Genomic DNA, 22335 nt, shown 5'->3' with positions numbered 1-22335 from the left:
TGGGAATTTTGGGTTGTGAGAGAATCATTATGCTCCCTTCATTGTTTAAAACAAAAAAAAATTACAAATTATAAATTCAACAAGATGTTGTAAGTAGCTGTCCTGAGATGTGCCTACCTGCAACTTAATGTAGCTGAAATCAAAACCTCATTTACATGCTACAGCCTGTTCACAATTTGTTGGATATTTGTAAATCATTACTAAGACACTGTCAGTGCCATAAACTTTTTCTGAGTACAGCTAACCTAACTTAAAGGATTTGGTTTAAAGTGGACCATCTTCCGTCCTTCACCTGCTTTTCTTTCTGGTTCTTCACAGCTGGAAAGCAATGCCCGCAATGACATAGTAAAGCCTAAACAGGGAATTGAAGCAAATAGTCCTGAAAAATGTGAAGACTCCTGTCTGAAATGTCAGCCTGCGTCTTGTACATCTCTTCTTATTTGCCCATGCTGAGGCAAAGGGAGTAGGCACTGAAGTGATAGACAACAGCTGGAGCACTGTTGTGTAGAGGAGTAGGAAATGTGTTAAAGGTTCAAAAGAATCTGCAAGATTTGTGTGTTCAGTGGCTGTGACAGCCTGAAGAGCTGATTAAACTCAAGTCCAGTTTCTGTAGTAGTTTCTTGCAGTTTCCAAGTATGTGTCTCAGGATGGTGGTTATGCAGAGGAGGCGTGAGGACAGGGTAGAAGAATTGACAGCTTGATGTTAGCCATCCTTAGCTTTTGCTGACTGACAGTTCATTAGAAAATTCCTGTGAGGAAATGCCTGAGATGAAATATAGTTGTTACCAAATACAGCAGATATAGGAATTTTTTTAATGTAATTGACAAAGATTATATTACAAGTGCATGCATATATTTCACTTTGCAATTTGAAGGAAATAAATTAGTATGATAAAATAGCTGTTAGAGAAATAATTGATTCAGCAATTCTATTTCCAGCAAGTCTGTTGAGAAGATTCAGTTTTGTTCAAAGCCTATATAGAGATGTCATATCTCTGAACCTATCATTAAGGCAGGTCTGGACATAGTAGGTCAAGGCAAAGATGGTTGTAAAATTCACAGCTGAATGTGTTTCTCCTTATTTTCAACCCAGTTAAAGAGAAAGAATGCTTGTCCTGGTTATTAAAACCTATTAGCAGGACAGATAGTGTGTACCTGTAAAACACTTTGTATGGCTTTATACTTTTAGATAAAGAGCAAATGTTTTTGTATCTGATTAAGTGAATTTTGGTTGGTTTGTTTTCCTCTGTAGACTTCATGCTTTCTTCTTAAGGTTTCATTCTTCCCTGAGGCATTCATCCCATCAACTGAATGGACAAGAGTTGCACAAATAAAAGTAGGAAGTGGTTTTATAATTAGAGTCCAACATAATGTAAAAGTTTCTCCAGAAGACTTAATTCAGGTCATCTCAGCCAGGTTCAGTGACTTTGCTACCCAAGTGTTTATTGTTACCGGTAATCATGTGAGCCTGCTTCAAGGACTGAACTCTTTGCAGCAGACTTGCCTCCCTTCCCTCCTTGGTGTTGCTCCTTAAACATGCTCCTGAGGCAGAAGCTGATGTCTGAGGAGAGCGTAGTGATGTCTGCCAGTTTGTCATCAGGCAAATTAAGCCGTGTCAGCCAAGTGTGTATTTATGTAATCAGTATTCCTTCTGCATTACTGCCTTTCTTGGGTCTTGCAAATGTGTCTGCTGTGAATTCCCTAGACGTGGGACTGCTGAATTAGTTTGGCAAGTTCTGAAGTTTGTGAGAAGAGTTTGACTTTTTTCTTCCTTCTCCCCTTTAATACAATTCATTTCCTTGGATGATTCCTGGGAAAATTCAGCTATTCAGCTGGGAGTTGGCTGTGCCCTGTCACGCTGGTTTTTTTATGGAAAGAGGTCTCTCTTGAGTATTGACTATTCTGTTGAAATAAATAATACATTATCCATAAATTATGCATTTTTCTGATTATGAAGTGTCTTGACTATTTTTCTGAACTTGGAAGGAAATGATGTGTTGAGACTAGCAATTTGTAACTACTTTTGTTTTGAATATTATTATATAAAATGAAAAGGCAGTTTGGTGAGGTAATATTCCCTGAAGTAGAATTACTGATTTTGTTTGTAATTTTGAAGGCTTTTGGATAACTTGCTTTACAGCAGAGGTATTTCTAAGTGCTGGAAGTCTTAAGAAGCCTTTTCTGGGGCATAACTCAAAAAAAAAAAGTGCATGTCTCTCTGTTTTGTCTAGCATATTCCCTAAATTTGGAATAGTCCTCAGATTAAATGAGGAACTAGTATGGTTAAAAACCAAAACAAAAGCTAGGCTAACAAGAGTCAGTTGGACTAACACCAGTTAGTAATGCCTCCATTTTCTTCAGAGTGCTACTCCTGTTCCCTTGAATCCTGGGGCTATAAGCAAATAATGTATTGGTGTGATTACATCAATCTAAAACAAGATAACAGAAGTGGAATATTTTTTAGAAACAGAAAAATTGTTACTGTGATACTCTAAGAATCTGGAGTGTAGAAATTCTAGTATTTGTGAATACTTCTGAGATAATTCACAATGAATGTTCTCTTACGAAAAATAATTTCAGGTATTATCATGCTAGTTGCTTGAGTGCTACCAGGGATGTGGTATGTGCTGTGTCGTAATCTGTTGCATTCCCCAAAATATATTTCTTGATTTGATATATATTCATATATCTATAAATTTTCCCATCCCACAAAACTGAGGACAAATTTTCCAGATTAGAAGACAGAAATAGTATATTTCTATACATAATATAAACCTTATATTTCTGGTGTCCTGATTTGTGCCTAGTCTTTGGGCTGGGGTAATAACAGGTAGCTCTGTATCTTTCGGAGACATCCCTGCAGTTTCTGTGGCAAGTTGCCAGTTGCTAACCATCTTTTCTGCTCCAGTCATGAGACCTTTCAGTTTCTCTTTCCAGAGAGTGTTTTCCAGCCAATTTACTTTATTTCTGATGCTAAGAAATGTTCTATGGATGTTGTGAGCCCATCAGCCACAGTGATTAATTCGTTAACAAATCGCAAACTGAAATCATTTGCACAGATTGTCAAACAATTTTTCTATTTTCTATTTTTCTATTTTAACAACTTTTAACAGAAGATAGAGCTATAGCTGTCAGGCATTTGGCACTGCTCTGGAGCTTTTCTGTATGGATAGTTTGACTAGTTCAGAGTTATAAGAAAAAGATGTGTTTCTGTCTAACTAGGTCGTTACACGTTGAGTTTGTCAAATAAAAATAAGTTTAAAAAAACTCCATGTCTCTAATTCTTTCACCTCTAATATTAATTTTTTTCTTTTAAAGTCTAGGGACTCCATCAAGTTGGATGACCTGAAGGCAGAGGTGTCACCACGAATTTCAGCAGAAGATCTGATTGACTTGTGTGAGTTGACAGGACCTAGTCATTCCAAAACACCTGTAAAGAAAACAAAGCCTACCAAGCCAAAGCTGCTGGTGGTGGACATCCGTAACAGCGAAGAGTATCCTTCAAATCTGAGTGCTGGCCTTGCTAAATCCTGCTTGTGACAATTACTTCCTCATTGTCTGCAGACTGATATGTTGGAATGGTACATAATGGAAAGAGAGGGATCTGGTAGAGGTGGAATGGAAGAACTGAAGGCCAGGGGGTTTGCATGGAGAGGCCTGGTTTGCAGAGAAGAGGACAGCTGTATTTTTTTTTTGCCTTCCCATATTCAGTTGTGGGTTTAGTGAAATCACTTTGTACCAGTAGCACAAGTGCTTTAATGCTCCATTTTTCCTCATAACGGGTGTTATCAGCAGACCTTCCCTGTTCAATATGACCAATATTTTGGAAAGGTGTGAGACTCTCCAATTAAATGGAAGGGAGATAGAGAAGATTTGATAGCTCATGTGCTTTGCCAGGCCCTCAGTGGAAAATTGATTCCTATTGAGTGTCTTTTAGCTATGTCAGGTAGTGCAACCACGTGGCCACCCTAACTTAAGTCCTCTAGTGACTGATAATCAGAAAAGACTTAAAGGTGTTTTGGAGCTATATTTTTACCAGAGTCACTACCCTGTCTACACCTTACTCATGTGTTCCTTCTCAAGTACACAGTTCTTTGCATGTGTAGTATTTTTTTAATTGTTTGGACTTGGTTTTTTATGAAGTAGTGTAGTTACAGGACAGGGATTGTTTGCATTTTGGAAGGGGTGGTCCTCCAGGAGCACACGTCTTGGTCAACATCCATTTAAAAGCATAAATAATGGTAAGACATTATTAGAGGTATCTCTAAACATTGTACTGAGTATTTTGGAATATACTTGTTATTGGTTTGTATCACTTTTGTTAAGCATTGCTCATTTCATAATAGCAAAGCTGATGTAGATTGTTTGGGGGTTTTTTGTAGTCTACTCTTAGCTTGCTGTGTCAGAAGTGATAATTCCTACTGGGCTAACAATACTCAATACAAAAATAACAGAAGATTCAGAGTTTAGCCTGGAGAAAAGGAGACCCAAGTAGGGACCTTATCACTCTCTACACTGCCATGGTGGTGGCTGGGTTGATGGTTGAACTTGGTGATCTTAGACTCTTTTCTGACCTTAAAAAATCCATGATTCTATGAGTTTTAGTCCACCTTATACTTTGAGAAAGGAAAATCGTTCCTTTTACCAATGTCTGACTTGTTCTTAAAGGTCTCCAATGATGGGGATTCAGCAAGCTCCTGACAGTTTTACCATGAAAAGAGATCTTCCAGCGTCTAACAAATGCACCATGAGGACATTTCCCATATTGTATGTGTATTAGAAGAGTGCAGTTTCTAGACCAAGAAGTGAATGATGGATCAATGCCAGTATTTGGGCTAAAATATGTAGTAAAAATTTAAATAATATTTAAATCTCTTTTTTTTCACCTAGTTTGTTAAAATGCCGCTTTAAAAGTAATTGTATATGCAGAGAAGCACCTCCACTAACATTTTTTTCTATTCATTTTTTATCAATGTTTATGACAAAGTATGGTGATGTAAAAAAGTAATATTCTTTCTACTATATAAAGGTAAACTTATTGTTTACATAGTAAATGGAATTTCCTAATATTCTGAATTAAAACAGTTATTTTCAAGAAATTATTCTTTTCTTGTATGCCAAACTGGAACCTTTAATGTGATCTGCTGTGTTGATAAAACAGAATGGCCAAAGGAGTACAAAAAAGGTAATTTTTCTTTCAGTTGGATGTATTATTTTCATGTATAAGTTAAGGATTCTAATTTAGTAGATATTTGTGTGTCTGGATAGTTTGACTCATTTTCTGGTCTTCAGTGTTTTCTTTACTCTTGGATCTAGATTGTTGAAAATGAGGTCCTTGTTATTCAGATAACAGTAAAAATGCAGGTTATTTGTTGAGAGATAATTTCTTCATCAAGAGAGAATACTTTCAGACTCCAATTTAAAAGAGAAGTCTCTGGAAGTAAAAGCTATGAGAGGTTATTGTTACTGCATAGAAAGCTTTGATACTACCAAGTTAAATTATGTTTCTATTTCTACATGCATCATTGTCTTACTAAAGTTACTTCCTAGAAATCACCAAGGAGAGAGCAGGAGGAAGGCAAGTAATATAAAATGCCTAGACTACAATCATTGCACTGAAAGGCTATTATCTGTATAGGGTAATGGATTTATTTATAAATTCATTAATCATCCTGTAGTCAGGATGAAAGGCAAGGTGTTTGCTTTAATGTTTCTATAGCTTTTCTACTACCTTGATAATAGGTTCTACTCTACTGTTATATTGATCCTATTCTACTCTAGCAGACTAGATTCAAAATTTCAATTATTTCAAAATTGTTTGACTTCTGTGAATTAAGTGGGTTTATGAGGCTGTTTCTCGTAGTATGAATTTCTTAATCACACTTTTTATTTCTGTCTCTTGAATGAGGAGCCATCGTGGAAAGGAAATCTCCATTAGCTTCAATAGTGCACTGTAGTCACTTCTGATGATGTTTTAGTATGTTTGAAGTTTATGGTAGACTAAAATGTCCTGCCCTTTAAATAAGGGGTGCACTGAAATCCTAGCATCCATCTAGTATTAAGAGGTAGGAAGTATAAATAAAAAGGCAGCCTGGTAGGTAGTAAAATTGCCCTTGAGTGTATTGGTTTGTATGGCAGTTGCAGAAGAAAATACCTGGTATGCAGAGAGCTGTTAAACTGTCAGGAGTTGTGAATATACGTGGGACACCATAAGAATACCACATTCAGTGTCCTGTTCATTCTCGCAATAAGGAAACAGGCTTTGTGTTTGTCACAAAATTTCGACAAACGAGGATAGGATCAGACTGTCTGTATGTTTCTGTGGTGTGTATTTTAAAATGTGACAGACCACTGTGAGGTGTTTCAAAAATATCATTTAGTATATTTTGGTTTTAGTCTTTTTCACCATATATGCCTGTCATGCTAAACTTCACTTTTACTTTGTTTTCTGAGTGCTTTGAGAAAAGCATGAGAGGATTTCCAACAAGTATCAAACATGCTTCATATTTCATAATAGGACCCACATGAAAGCTGAGGGATTGCTTTGTAATGAATCTCACGTTGCAAGGCCAAGAGCTACCAGCCCTCTTTCCCAGTAGACAGCTTTGTAACAGAAGGCTTTCTAATGAAAAGCTATTATACACAAAGCACTGTTTCAGTTGGCCAGCAATTCTTCTAAGGCTTATTTCATTAAGCACGTTAGCAGATATATTGGCAGCCTTTCATTCATGTTTTGAAAGTTATGGCTGCATACTTACGGTGTCTCAGTCTGTAGCACAAAATCTTGGCCTTTTTGTTAATTGTCTTAGCAATTAGAACTTTTTTTAAAGACTAGGTCATGTTTCTCTGAGCAGCTAAGTGTACTCAGTAGTTTAAGTAACTAAATTTGTCCAAAGTTATTTTCTGTCTAAGTGATGATCATTTCAGAACCTGATCAATAGCAGTGGGAGTTACGTGGTTATAAATGGGGTTGGGGAAAGGGGATTGGCACAGATGAGTGAAGGAGGGATATAATTTTCCCATTCAAAATAAAAATAAACTGACAACATTAATTAATGATACATGATCATCTTTTGTTCTTTCCAATGTTTTTATATAGCCATGTTTTTCCCACACTATAACAGTGATGATCATAAAACTAAAATTGTTACATAAATAATGAGAAACGAATGCTAATATAAAGCTAAGTCAGTTAAATCTTACCTCCATTTAAGGCAGCTCCTTTATTTAATAGGATTCTGGGATTTAATTATAAATTTAACTGGCTTTCTGCAAGAACAGGAATAGAGTGACTAATCTCAATATCTGACATTGTGTATATTTTTGCAGAACTTTGCTGTTTCCCATCTCTTCAAAGCTGTTTTTGCTTATAGCTGGGGAAGGGGAATATTCCAGGCATGTGTGTTCAGTTTATGAAAGCAATTCAGAGTTTTGTCAAGGTCATGGTGGATTTTAAAATCCATAAAAAGCTAGGTAGTAGTAGTCCAACTTAATTTTTATTTAAGAGACTTTCACATTCAGTATTTGTTTATAAAATCCCATTGAGTGATCATTCTCTGAAACTGAAGGACAGCTAACTATGATGTCTCAGAGTTGTTTGCTTTTCAATACCCATTATACACTTGCTGTTAGTGGAACTCAGATAATATACATGGTGCTCATTGTCTGGGAATCTGAGGTCATATACATTCGAATTTCAATTTGGATCAAAGTTGTGGAGGACATGTGGGGGTCGATAGGAAGTTTGAGGACATTTCCCAATAATCCCTGTTTAGTTTTGGTTCTCATTTTAAGTACCTCATTCCTTTTGCATAAAATGCCTCTAGAACAGGTGCTCCAACTGCTTATTGGTATTTGGCTCCTGTTAGCAGACTAGAGTTGAAGTGAAATCCACAAATTTAGGTATACTGGGGATATTGGCTCTTTAGCACTAAGTATTTAATTTAGCAGACCATTTTTTGTCGTGCTGTGCTATGTTGTGTCCTTTTAGAACCAACCAGTTCTTCATTATGTGCTTTCTTTCCTATGTAATTTTCCTATGAAGGTTTTTCTCCATATGAGTAAACAGTAAATGAGGTTTGTCGAAATATTCTATCACAAAAGACCAATGGTGTTGTATCATGACAGCCAGGATGAAGAGCAGGTTCATCCTACAGTTGTTCATGTACCACAGGTTTCTCTGCCTTTCAGACCTCCTTAACTGACCTTCCAAAGCTTTAACCGTGGCCACATTTCTGGCAGCATCAATGTCGCTTTTGCATCAGCATTTACTGCAGAAGGGGATCTCATCCAGTGCCCAGCAACTGCCACGCTCCAGAGCTTTAAAGGAAGAGTTGTGGTAATTGTAGGAAATGCAGTGAAGAACACAGCTGCTGTAAGTGTATTGCTAAAATGTATATTTTTATCCTTAGAGATAAGCAATAGCATGCATACTGGCAGTAGTAAAATAAATGCTAGCGTCTGGAAAATTTAGGTTAGAATTTTGTGTATGATGACAGGACCTGGGGTAATGTTTTTTCTGCTTCTAGGCAAAGACATTTCCCTTCAAATGGTCCACAACTGAGAAGGTTGATGTTTTGAAATGAAATTGCTTGACATTATCTTCTTCAGCTTTAAAATCTTTTTTTTTGGCATGTCAGAGAAGTGACATTGGCACTTCTAATGTGCATAATGTTCAAAATTGGGTTGCATTTACTTTTTGTGGTGTTAGGAAGGACACATAAGGTAAGTTGGATGGGGACAGTTACGTTATGAACTACAAAGGAAATAAGATATAATTCATATTCCTACTAGTAAGAAACAATGTATTGCCCAATTTTTTAGAATCACTTGTTCCTGCAGTTGTGCTTAGAGAAGAGGAGAATGATCCTAACTGGTAACTTTTGTATGATGTATTTATTGTTAGTGCCTTAGCTAGGGACAGAGAATATTCAAACTTCCTATTCTTTTCTATAATTAAATATTTGATGGTGTTGAGAACCTCCAGAATAACAACTAAAAGTACATAAGTATTTCTTTCACTATACTTCTCTCAGATGAAGGAAAGCTATCTTTTTTTTTTTTTCCCAGACACACTCTTAATTATGGTTTACCTTTGGTTCACCCATTTCTTAAGCCTGTTTACACAAAGGACCTGAACTGTAACCCTGGTATGACAAGGAGGGCTGTGAATCATTAAAAGGCCTTCATGTCAGGAACAGCAGCAGCATCAGCACAACACATGATGTTGATTTTAATAGCAATAGGGAGTTGTAAGTAGAGGGAGAAATCCCTTTAATTAAACTGCATTTCATCATTTAGAAAATTAACTTGTGGTATGTATCAGGTTTCTTAAATAGTAACAGAGATGGCATGAAAGAGGCTATAAACCATCTCTCACATAGTTTCAGTAGTGAATATCTAGGTTTGTGTGTGAATCCGGGTAAGTTCATGATAGATATTTCATCGTGAAATCAGACCATTTGAATAATCACAATTCCCCACTGAATGCTGAATGCATAAATCCCCTCTCAAAAGAACAAATGTAAAATGCATAAAATGCTAAGAGCGAAATGGAGATGATTTAAGTGATGCTTTACATGTTTGATGTGGATTATGTAGCTGCTTTCAACAATTACATTTCAAAATACCAAACATGCAAATTTCTCTCAGGAATAGCCTAACCATTCACTAAACTCCTGAGGATTAAGAACAGGAAAAAGTAAGTTCTTTGGTGTTCACTAGTGAGTGTCTTTATGGGACATATTCCACACACTACCAAGCCATTTTCTGGCAGTTGTTTTTCACAACCAGTCAGAAATGTTTTGTCTGAAACAAAGGAACTCAGAGTGAATAAACAACTTGTAACAAAATTCCAGGGATGGAAAGTACAGTGTGGGTTGTCTATTCCACCAAAGCCAAGCAGATACTATTTTCTTCTGTATTTGAGAGACAATTCTGATGCAAAATTAGACGGTTTTTTTAAATGTTTCAAAATTTTTGAAATGAACATGGAATGTTTCCTTTGCTATGCATCTAAAAAAATCTTGCAGTGTGCTTAGTGAGTGCAAATACTTCAGTCACATGACAGGTGCTGTCTTATCCTCTAAACCCAGATTTTATGCAGCTGAGACAATGTTGACCCAGAATTGTCAATATCATAGCTCTCCATAAAGGAGAGATGCTGCTTTGCCTCTTGTTTTGCTTTTAGAGTTCTTGAAATCCTGCCTAAAGAGGTTTGAGCTTTAAATAGCAACAAAGTACTGGATTGACCAGTTTGACCAGAAATTAATTAAATACTAAAGCCTAAATACTGGTAGGGACTCGCCACTTCTATCACACCCTTAAAGTACATATAGAACTAGCTTCAATTTGACTGTGCTGATAAAACTTTTTCTTTTGTGGGTAATTTTTTAAGGTCAGTTTCAGTTTTACTCTGCATGGCTGCATAGAACTGTCTGCCGCTCTTCATGCCCAAGCTGTGTAGCTCAAGGTTTGACAAGAACAATAATTATTACTTTTTAAATTTTACTAGGTAATCCAATCATAGGAAAAAAATTTAGAAGTTAATGCATGGAAACAAAACCAATTTTTGTCCACATTACAAGATGCCCAACTTTAAATGTATTTTTTCCAAAAAGAGGTATGTATTTCCAGATTAAATGGGATGAGCCAAAAATTGTACCCTCTGCCATAAAGGAGCATTCTTCAGAAATGTTCACTGATATTTACTTCACTAAAAATTTGGAGATTGGCACTGTGATATGTTCAGTTTAAATTTTTATATAGGACTGAGAGGCAGGGCTAAGTGTGAAAAAACACTAATTGTATATGGGTCTGTTTGTAGTTAGAAGGTTGAATCTTTCAATTATGCTTCCTATGAGCAGCCTACTTGGCATCACTTAAAAATAATTTTAAAAGCAAAGTGGCGTACACTGAACAGACCTGTAGAAAAAGTCTTTTTGCACTTCATTTCTGTTTCTGTTGTTTGCATTTGATTTGGTGCTCAATGATAAAAAATTTGAATTGGAAAGAAAATGCTGTCTAGAGTTTGAGATGTGAGAGGGAAAACTGAAAACTTCACCACAACACCGTTCCAGCAAGAGGATAGGGAAGCCAGCAATGTCTCATAGTGCCTCTGGATATGACAGCTTTGGCTCTAGTTGAACACTTCCTTAGGACGGAATTAAAACAGGGTAATCCTGCATGATAAGACATTGATGCTACTACCTCTAGAAGTTAATATATTGGCTGATGTACAAGAGCCTTACTAAATGCACCATTAGCAGCATAAAAATATTGTAAAAGGGGTATCATGTGGTGGTGTTTGGCTCACACCTCTCTGGAGAATATTCCTTCCTTTAGGCTGCTTCTCATGGTGCCAGCCTTTCTTCTAGGTTTTCCTGGGCACTTGTTAACAGAGCAGATATTTGTTTGTCTCTGAAAACAGTGGGAAACCTCCACATAAAAGGCATTATGCTGGAGTTCATCAACCAGATTCTATTTTTATATGTAACTTTTGGATATGTTAAGTGGCAGCATCTCCTAAGTGAATTGAATTCCGCTTTCCCACATCCTTAGGCAGGTAAGCACGTTGTAAATTCCATTATGGTCAAGGGATCATTACAGTTGGGAATATAATAGTTAAATAGGCAACAGGTGTTCAACTGTAGCTTCTTTTTTGGTCTAGGACAAATAACACGTCTCCTGATTTTTGTCACTTTCAGAGATACAGCAAGTAAAAAGGTGGATTATAGTTATGCATGTGTAGGACAGGGATTACTTTGGATGTTTTTATGGAAAGGTGACATTGCTTCATCTTCCCTCCTTCAGTCAGCTTTGAGGTGCTAAGCCATTATCTGTTTCCATTTCAAACTTTTGCCTATATTACCGCAATGTTAACTGAATTTAGAACAGGAGAAATACCTTACCTGACACTAAATCATTCCCTAGCAACTTAATTTTGACAGTGGCAAATTTCTACTTCTGGTTGTTTAATAAATGCGTGCTTTCCCCAGTGGTTTAATATATGTGCTTTATTGTCAGCTAAATGCTATAGCAGAATAAAATATACAGGACACTTTAATCTGTCTAATAATTAGTAACTTATTTATATTTTGCTTGGAAAAAGATAAGTTGTAAGTCAAAACTTGAAAGACATATGTCTTTATAGCTGGGAAACAAATTCTAAATTGTAAATTCTAATTGTTACATTGATTACTTTTTGTCTAGATAAGTTATGCTGCTGTAAATATATTGTCTGGAGAACCTCTACAAGTTACTGAGGCAGTCATTCTTATTGCATTGCAATAGCTAATAGATAAAGTACATGAATCATCTCCAAAACAAAGACAAGAAGTTCTGATTTTCCATGAGATCTTTCTGACCGTTTTCAAGGCAAGAGGGACAGGGTCAAATTCAGAATTCTTTTTGTATAACATATTCTTAGCTTGGAAAAAAGAAATTTTTTTTTCTATATGAAAATAGCATATAGCATTTTCTCTCCCAGCACACTATCAAAAATGCATTTTTTCTTGTATGAAGACTGAGACACATAGGTTACAGTGTCTGGTTACTACTGAATTTGTGTGATTTTATTGTCATCTTCCTGAGGCCTTTTTAAAACCCCTTGCCAGATAAGCAAGTTCTTGCATGATTTCTTCTGTTATAAACTTGTCTTAAAACTACAAATGGGTACCTAGGAAACTTCATATGGTGATCTGAAGATTAGGTATTGCATAGAATACTAAAGGACAGGTGCATTTGTGCTTCTAAAGACATATATATTTAGTTGGACGGGCCTAATAAAACTTGTGGAGTGTGAGTAAATAGAAATTAGACAATAAACTTCTGGAGATGTTCCCACTATACATCTTTTAAACTCTGTTTCTTTGTAAATAGTTTCTGCAGAAAAGTGACTGAACAATTGGAATGGAAACCCTTCTCTTTGCAGGGATGGAGGGGCCCCTTATGATTCACAGAATGGCTCTTTCATGTTTCTTTGTTAAGGCCCCATCATTCCATCTGCATTCAGACTCGGAGGCTACTGGAATCATCAGAGCCTCCTTGTTGCCTTTAAAGAGGAAGAGATTAAGCTTGTATTTTGAAAAGTTTGAAAGGTTTTAGTTAATCAGCAACAGTCCTTCTGGTTTTAACTCAACCCAATACATGGTTAAGTCTTCATTATTTTATTCCATACATTTAGCCCTTTTTATTACTGTAACATGCATAATGTATGCATGCTTTCCTTCATGGAGAGAAAGCAGCCCAGCTGCTGTTGCCAGTACATGCTCTTCACACAGCCCAAGAGAGACACTTGGGCTGCCAGCCAGGAGTTGTGTTGTGCTGTTGTAATTCTGCCCCTGACCCTGGCTTTGGTTCGTGTGCATTGAGTGCCTCAGCTACAGCAGTGATGACCTAAATCTCTCACTGTTCCAGCCAGGTATGAAAGAGGACGGGGCAAAATGCAAGATGGATCTTCGGAGCAGAATTTGCGTGTTTCTTTTCCTCCGCTGAAGTAAGCGCCACGGAAAACAGGCTAATTCCAAAACTCCAAACTAGGTTCTCTTTGTTAATTTTTACTGAGACCAATGGTAGCGGTCATTGGAAATTTTAGTTGTTCATTTGATGTAGGTGTTGTTTGGCCTGTCTGTGTGCCTTGCTACGCAGAGATTTGGATCCTTCTGGAATGAGGAATTGTGGAGTCCTTGGCTTTACCTATGAAAATATGTCTGAGAGATGCTGGCAAGCAGAAAGTCAGCTCTTTTCAATCATCTGGGAAATCTCTAAGGACAGGAAGGATGGGAGAATGGTTAACCTGAATCTTGGAGTGGTGCTGTCAGGCTCCAGACTTTCTCCAGACTTCTGTCTCAGCTGTTGTTATACTCCTTGTAGACTGCACCTCTGAAAGAGTACTCTTGTCCTTGATGGAGCTTGGATTTGGTTGTATCCATGTTGCCCAGAGCTATTGCATTATAACATAGAATTTGGGCTGTTTCTCAGCTCTGACAGAGTGTTTTGTGTTTCCTGGTGTTCCAGTTCAGAGAATTGGAAATAGTGGTAACTGAAATAGAGATGGTAATGACCTATAAATAGTGTTAGAGGTTCAGGACCTTGTGTAAGGATATACCAGCTAGAATGGTGCTGGTGAATTTGGCAGTTAGAATATCCGTGCTGCTTGTCTGCAGCAATGTTGTTTTGCTTTTCTCTAAACTGTATCTGAACCAGCCTTTGAAGAGGACTGACTGACTGAATGACTGACTGCTGCAGGAGGGTTTGAGTAGAGTTTGAGTAGAAACTGGACAAAACTTGCATTTTAGGTAGTGTTAGGAAAAAGTACTGCAAATCACAAAGAAATGTTTTTCGCTATCAAATACTTCTTTGAGCATTATTCAAGATCTCGGGCAACCCTTAGACGTGGGGAGAGGAGGTAGAATCTTTCACAAAGACTCATACTTTCTCTTTTTATATCCAAGCCAGCTGTTACACCTCTTTTCAAAATCCTGTATTTCTGTTCACTAACAGCTTTTTTATTTTCTATTGAGTGAAAAATAGAATAATTTTCTTTCTGCATTTTCATTTTACATTCCATTCAACTGTAATGTGTGCACTGCATTTATTTTAGTCAGTATAAATTAGCTGTGTAACAACAGCTAAATCCTGGCAACTGACTTTAATTGTCAAGTGCTCACTTTCAACTGGGTATTTTTTTAATGTATATAATTTCTAGGTAGAAAATTTAAAATACAGGTGTTTAAAATTTATTACCTGAAGAAATTTGACCGTTTACTCTTACTTTTGTTCTCAGTAAAACTTATTCCGAAACCAGCTATTAAATACCTGTTTATGTAGGCTTATTTTCAAATCTTTGCATGTATGTCCTTTAAGTTACTGCTGTGTTTTTGTGATAGAATGGAAAGTGTTCCACTTTGGCCAGATCTACATGTAGAGAATTTTCCCTTGATCTTGTTAGAGTGATTGGTTCTATGTTCCACCCCTCCCACCCCCTAGTATGTGTTTGCACCAAGTTGTCCTTTCTGTGGTTTTTTTTTTTACTTCCATTCAGTTTATGGTAATACCATAACCAACAACTAGGCACTGTTTTGTTGATATGGGAGGTTTTAGGTTCCTATCTTTTCCATGGTGTTAAAGTGTCATTTCATTTATCTGGAACTCTTTAATATAAGAAGTAGCTCACTAAAAATAATCTTGTGTATTGGATCTGTGTTCTGGCATATGGAGAGTGTTGTTAAAAAAGTTGCAGACTGATCACTTTGACTGTTGAGCTTTCAGAGAGGTGTAGGTGAGCTCTTGGACTGAAATCACACAGCAAATAGACTGCAACTCCTGAGAGGTTTGTGTAGCATGAGTTTACAAATAGAAGACTAGAAATAATCTTGTGGCAATGAATGAATAATACAAAATTTGGTTGATATTTCTCCTCCAACTTCTATTTTTCTTCTGACTCTTTCAGAGTATGCTGTTAATATTTATACTATGGTAACACTTGTCACAGCAATCTTTTCTGGTATTCTGGTGCAGTATGTTACTCCTCCTTCCCTCCCAGCGTGCCCTTTAATTAGAGCCTGTCACAAGAATGTCTGTGAAAGTGAATAATGTGTACATAGCAACCCTCGTGGCTGGCCCGAAGGGTGCTGGGAGTGGGGCTGCTCAAGCTGTTGTGTTCTTAGACTCTGTGCTGTAGACAGTCTGAAAACGTGATGTGCCTGGCATAAGACATGCAGCACTTGAAAGCTGTTACTTTGCTGCTTGGAACAGGGTAGTAGAAACATTTTGATAAATTCTGCAATGTGCAGATCATTAAGGTTCTTGATAGTGCTTAAAGGAGCAGTCCTGTTATGCTGTTTATATTGAGACTGTCACCAAGACAGGATAAAATATTTAATATTTGCCCTAATTTTGGTATGAATTTTCTGTGATCTTGTCTTTGAAAGCCTGACTTTTTGTATCTGCATTAAGAGTCTTAAATGACTACTTTCAAATGCAAATTGCAACTTCCTGGCTTAGTTATGCTCACCAAGAAGGGTGTTTAATCTGGAATTGATGGATGCATTACTTAACAGAGGAACTGTGTTTCCAAAGTCTTCAGCAAAGTCATCATATTGGAGCCATTAAACAATGTTTCTCACATATTCATCCTTTCATATGTAATATTTGCTGTGAAAACAGCAAGAAGAATTTCAGTTTGGAAGTTCAGTTTAAACATTAGATGCAACCAGAGAAAACACAGCAACTGAATTTGGGAATCTCATTTTGAGGAAAGCCCATCTGAAGCAGAAAGTAAAAAGCTTAAAGTCTTGTAGTAGTATCCCTTAAAGCCTTTCCTCAGATGGAAACAACTCTCATTTCCCCCAAGTAGTCTTCTTGTCTAAATGAAAACAAAAGCATTACAGAGGAGTGTGATCCATTGGTGGTATGGGGAAAGATGTATTTCAGAAGTTATGTCAACACAAACATTTGATAAAATTGAGAAAGTTTAATCTGTAATAAAGGACAGTTTATTTCTATTTACAGAAATATATTTCTGTATAATGGAAATTCAGTTGTACACTACCTTTGTATGTTTCAGTACATCGCTCTTTAAAATGTGAGTGCTTTACAGGTTGCTAAGGATGATGGAACCCATGTGCTTATCTCTTCACCATGTTATTTTCAGTCTTAACAGCACCTTTGTAAATTGGATTATTTAGTAAATTACAAATTATATATTCAGGAGCCTGTTAGTAAACTCCTAGTTGATACTTCATGATTGCATTTATAAAGCAAATAGAGCCCCTGTATGCATGCCAAGATGGCAGTTTCTGTTGTAGAAAGTCTGGGGTATTCATTCAGAAGAGCACCTTGGGATTTTTTTGATGCATGAAGTTTGTTCTTTTAGGATCACTGATTTTACCTTTTTTTTCAGCTTTTTAGGTAACCTTGTTTTTTATCTTTATTTCTTGGATTCAGGCTACTGATATTTGGCATAACTGAGGGTCATACTGGGGAGAAAATCTAAGTAGCTATTTCAAATAGTCCTTCCTCTCCATCAGTGCATACACCAGAAATAACACTCCCCTGTGTTTTGAAAATACTGGCTTCATAGAGTGTATTTTGGCAAGGCAAGATACCAGGTGGTGATGGGACATTTCAGAAACATGGTGAACAAGTTCCTGTTCTTGTCTGCGACAGACAGGCTCCTCTGTCTGGGAGAGGGTGGCACAGACACATACAGAGGAACAGAACTATAAAAAGTCAAACTTTTAAATAAGGGAGACTGCTAGGCTAGTAAGAGGCTATTTCTAAGTCTACGCTTTACCAAAAGTTACTGTTTCTACTTTCAGCGAAAAAATGGAGGGACGCAGAAGGTAAAACTAAGAATGTCTTTAATTGGATCAAGCCCTATTGCCATGTGACTTAAACCTGGAGTCTTCTATGCATTGCCTGGACAGATGTATGTGCAAAGCTCTTGGAGGCTGATATTGGGAGTTGGATGGCAGCTCTCAGCTTATGTCGATGTGCCTCTAGGCCCTGACTCGCACCTAACTCCCACAGTAGTGAGGTACTGATAGTAGTACGTTTCCTGCTCAGTGATTTTTCCCTGGCTGGATGTTCATTATTTTGAGCCGTATTTGCAGCATTTCTCACTTAAACTAGGCAGACAACAGAAAACACTTCTGCGACAACTTAAAAAAAAATAGGAAGTTCATCTTATGGTATATCATCTTGTGCTCTTGTGCTTTCTGCCCATCATTTGCTACCAGCCCCAGATTTTGCACTGCTTTCTTCCCAGAGGCCCTGCAAGAAGCAACAAATTCCTCACTATAAGGTTTTAAAGTAACCTCGTCATATGCAGTGAAGAAAATTACTTTTACATAACTTGGCTACTGACACAGTTCTAAAATACAGTGGGACACAGGCCTTTATGCTCAAACCCCAAGTACAAGGCATTTGTTTGTGTATTCTCTTTTAAGATTACCTTGAATGTATTAGAGTTAGGGCATTCAAAACACGTGGAGCAGAGTTTACAGTTTGTTTTCAGCATTTTAAAGTTATCAGTAGTCAGAGAGTGGAACATCTCTGTTGGCACATGGGAGGCTGTACTCAGGAAATAACATGGAGCTGCTTCCTGCCAGCCTGAACGCTTGTTGCCATTTTTCATTTCTGCTGGCCCTGAGCAGTGTTGGTGTCCAAGACAGAGCACTGTCCATTAGTCGCAGGTGGAGAGCACTGTGAGGTGACAGGTAAGTCCATGTGAAGTCGAGATGTCTGGTAGGAGTATTTCACTAGGAATAGAAACTACTTTTGTAGTTCATGGTATGCATAGCTGAGTGCTATCTTTGTCTCTTTTACTGTACACCACATCTTTATGGACTGTGATTATAGTAAGAGGTATTTGGACTTTTCTAGTGATGCCTCTGTGCATATTACACCACCTGTGCACCCAAGAACCTTTCTAAAAGCATAGCATTTACTTTGCTCATGAAAGCTGACATCCATATATGGTGTAAGTTTACTGTCAGCTGCTTTGATTCCCTGATTGTGGGGATTTTTTTAGTTGGTTCTTTGGCTCCTATACTGAATAACCCAAACTGATGGGGAAAGAGATAATTGAACTTCCCTTTGGTCTTCTCTGGGCAACTACCTGAAATAAATTTAACAGCCAAAATGTTTACAGGTAATTATGTAGTACATTTAGTTCTGCCTCAGTATCTGTTACACTGTAACAGGTAATTAGAAGGAAAGTAAATGAAAAAAGAAATCCCATGTAGTGAGTTTGATTGGGGTGCCCACAGCTGTTCTTGAGTTGGGAATTTATTTGTTTGAGCAAAGTTAGCAATCTGGACATCACGCTTGCGCAGGTTCTCAAATAGCATCACTAATTATTTTGAAGAGTCAAAAAGGGAAAAGCAAAATTTTTATATAGCCCATTGGAAGCACTCAGTGATTTTACAAATGGTTTCTGATTTGACAGCCAAGTTTAAAGCAACAGTCTCAAAGACTGGGATGGCAGAGCAATCTATCACAGCTACTGGAAATTAAGTAAAACTATTAATTTCTCACTGATTAGTCTGTTTTGGTGCTTGCTTTTTAATGAATTGTAGTCAGTGTATAGAAGGCAAGTTTGACCTGTAATGCACAAAATATTGTTCCTTTGGGTTGGATTTTGGTGTTTTGAAACACAATTTTGATTTTTTTTTATCATTATTGTTTTGATATACAAAATATCTTTCTAATAATGTTTCACAAAGTTACTATGTGGAAAGTGGCAATTGCTGTGTTTATGGCATGAACTATTTGAGGAGAGAGGCTTTCAGTGGTGGGGGTACACCTGCTTGCACTATTTAACCTGCCTGTGGGCAGATTGGTGGGAGCAGGGAAGATTAAAGATGATAGACCCCAATTTCATTTCTGACAGCTGTGAGATCAAGTCACATCGGATGAGTTTGACAGGGTAAGCAAATGACTATACCCTCAAACTGTGATGCTTGAACATTTGGGAACCTACAGGAAACAGCTGGGAGTTAGATTAACACAGAGAAAAATATCTGTTAGTTCATGCTTTGAGAGAGGCTTCAGTGATTGCCCTGAGATTAAGCAGTCCTTTTAGGATGAGGTAAAATCCTGCCTAAGCAGAGATAAATAAAGTTCAAGGTTATTAGTGTGACACTTTCATGACCACAAAATTCATCCCAGCTGTTTCAACACACTGGCCTGGGCTCCTGTGTTGAACTAGTTGGTGCAAAAAAAAGAACTTCAAGGGTCTGATATTTTTTGTTTAATTTGCCTTACTTAATGTTATTGTGATTTAAGGACTATGATATGCAGTGGGCTAATGATACATTTGTTTCAGTTTGCAGCTCATCTAGTGAAAAACAAGTACCCAAGGGTCTGCATCCTAGATGGAGGAATCAACAAGATCAAGCCAACTGGTCTCCTCACGGTTCCTTCTCCACAAATCTAAGTGACTGTAAACATTCAGGACAATCTGTCTGAAGAGGAAAGTCTTACCTACAACACATATCCTGAACCTAAAGGGCATTATGGCATCTTTGCCATACAAGATATCCTGATGATCAGTGTCTTATCCTGCAGCTGTAGAGCCCAGGAGCTTTGTGTTTGTTCCTTAGTATAGAGATTCGGTTGGAACTGACCAAAATTGAAGCTTTAAGCTTTTCAAGAAACTTCTTTCAGCACTGATGTAGTGCAGAAGTGCTTGGGCAAGTCTGAACAAAAAGAGAGGACCTCATCTGGGGTTTGGTATCTTATATTTCTGTGGAGCAAAATTAACTGGCACTTGATGGCTCTAAGGTGCACTTAGATTATTTGAAAAAGTATTTTACTGTGAATGTTGAAAGCAGAAAAGTGAAACTGTACCATGTATATTGTGTGGAAAAAGTGTGTTCTCCAGTATTTTAAAAGTAATTGCTGTATCTTGTGACCTGCTTTATTTCTGAGAAAGCATTTTTTTCATCTGGTTTGGAAATAAAGATGTGTCCCAAATTGGAAATCACTGTAAGAGCTGCTGCTGAGTCAGTCCAAAATCTATCAAAAGTTGGAAAATTTCTTCTACTCTGTGGTGAATTTAACAATTTGTTTCTATAATTGTATCAAGTGTAACAATTTCTCAAACAATTACACTTACCAGAAAGGTGGGTTTTCAACAGTACTGTGTCTTAGGACTAGAAATCATTTATTTTGCCAATAATAGTGTGCTTCCATTTTAGAAGCTCATGCCTTGAAAGGAAACATTGCAATTTTAATTTTCATTCAAAAACATTCTAGAATAATCACTCTTTCATGGATTGGAAATTGAGAGTTTTCTTTGGCCCTCTGCTCTTTCAGCTAGTGGTGTCAATTTTCTTGGGGCTTTTTTAAGTCCTTGAACATGAACTTTAAAACTGACAGATTGAGACAACAACCTGGTTTTGAACTGGACTGGTGCAAGGGCTGCAGATGAGTGAAAGCAGGCTCCCACAAAGGGCATGAGGTGGCTGTACAGTAAAGATGTGGGAATTACTTTGCAGTAAGAAGCCGAAAGCATTTAAAGCACCAACAGAAACAGGAGTTGGCATATCTCTTGCTGAGAGGCTGAAAATAAACCTGATTCAGACAAGTACCAACTTTCAGGAGATGAGGGGAAAAAAAACCAACATCCTAATTCCTCCCCCTCAAAATCCCAGGTTAGGTTTGCTATCTTGTCAGGTCCATTATTCTAAAAATAATGGTGGAGATGGGAGGAAGGCAAGGAAAATAAAAGAATCTGTCTTCAAGAATGTTCCTTGAAAATACTACATTTAATACTGGGAAACCAGTTATGATAATGTAAGACTGTCAGTATGGCTTTGAAATTAAATGGGAATGTGGAAGAATGTGTTTTAGAAGACAAGAAAGTGTTAGATGTGTCTTTTTACATTTTTGAAGCTGGAAAAAACTGATGTGACATGAGGCTTAATAATCACTGAAGCATGAGGATTAAAATGTATTTTGTAAAATTAACAAAATGACACCAAAGACCTGTTCACCTGGTTACAGTCTCGTATTAGCTTGCATTGTGAATTTGGCACCCTGCTCTTTATTATTAGAGCATCATCTGAGACATGTCAGTTTCCACCATACAAGGTCACTGTAGGGTAATGAGGATTTGCTCTGGAGATGGGATTATTGTTTGCCTTATTTGAGGATTTTATATCAGGAATAGTTTTTAATTTGGCAAACAGAACATTGCAGCACCTTACTTTATTTTGGTTTTCTTCTGTCACAATGGGCTTCCAAAACTGAGAATTCTCAGAGAGAGGGGGTCAGTGAAACACTGGGAACAGTGTCTATAAATCATGGGCAACCTGATCACTTGTTCTGTGGAGTTTTTAGTGTTGGTGGTTGTGGGGTTTGGGGTTTGTTGTTTTGGGAGGGTTTTTTTGAGCTGAAACTGTGGAAGATGAGACTTCGTGAAAGGTGCTGAAAGAGGAAGTCTTCATTCTCTTGGTGGGGGAAGCAGAAGGTTTTGTAGAGCTCTTGAAAGATTTTTGGAGGCTGGGTTTCCAAACATGTACATTTCCAGAAGCATGGTTTGTCCAGCTGTACCATTGTCATTCTCTGTTTTAGACAGCAACTGGATGCCATAAAGATCTAGTAGGAGAAAGAAAAACCAATATTAATGCTCCATGTTGGTGTCTTTGCTGCTAGCATAAAAATATCCTAACTAAATATTTCCCACTGGTGGGCCTGGAAAATGCACCCTCTCCTAGGCTCTTTTTTCCTACCATTTTAAAAACATCCTGAATCTGTCCCAGCCACCTGGGCCTATAGCTTCCTGCCCTGACAGCCGTATTCCCAGAGGGGTAGCCAGGTGGGCTT

General features: G+C 37.4%; 1 protein-coding gene across 2 annotated transcripts in view; it reads left to right on the top strand.

Moving 5' to 3' along the window:
• Positions 1–22335, top strand: part of TBCK (TBC1 domain containing kinase) — a 112828-nt gene that overhangs the window by 75672 nt on the left and 14821 nt on the right. Inside the window, exons 24-26 of one of the 2 annotated variants that reach the window (XM_042049699.1) lie at positions 3319–3494; positions 8215–8374; positions 19832–20491. In XM_042049699.1, the coding sequence (XP_041905633.1) occupies positions 3319–3494; positions 8215–8374; positions 19832–19942 (447 nt within the window). In that variant the 3' untranslated portion in view covers positions 19943–20491. Of the gene's footprint in view, positions 1–3318; positions 3495–8214; positions 8375–19831; positions 20492–22335 lie in introns of those variants that run through there. The other variant, XM_042049700.1, reaches the window with a different exon arrangement.

The sequence above is a fragment of the Corvus kubaryi genome, unplaced genomic scaffold, assembly GCF_017639235.1.
Source record: "Corvus kubaryi isolate FWS band 111438036 unplaced genomic scaffold, C.kubaryi_AGA036_p1.0 71, whole genome shotgun sequence".
Taxonomy (NCBI): Eukaryota; Metazoa; Chordata; class Aves; order Passeriformes; family Corvidae; genus Corvus; species Corvus kubaryi.
The sequence above is the reverse complement of the archived record's forward strand: the minus strand, read 5'-3'. Positions and strand labels throughout refer to the sequence as shown.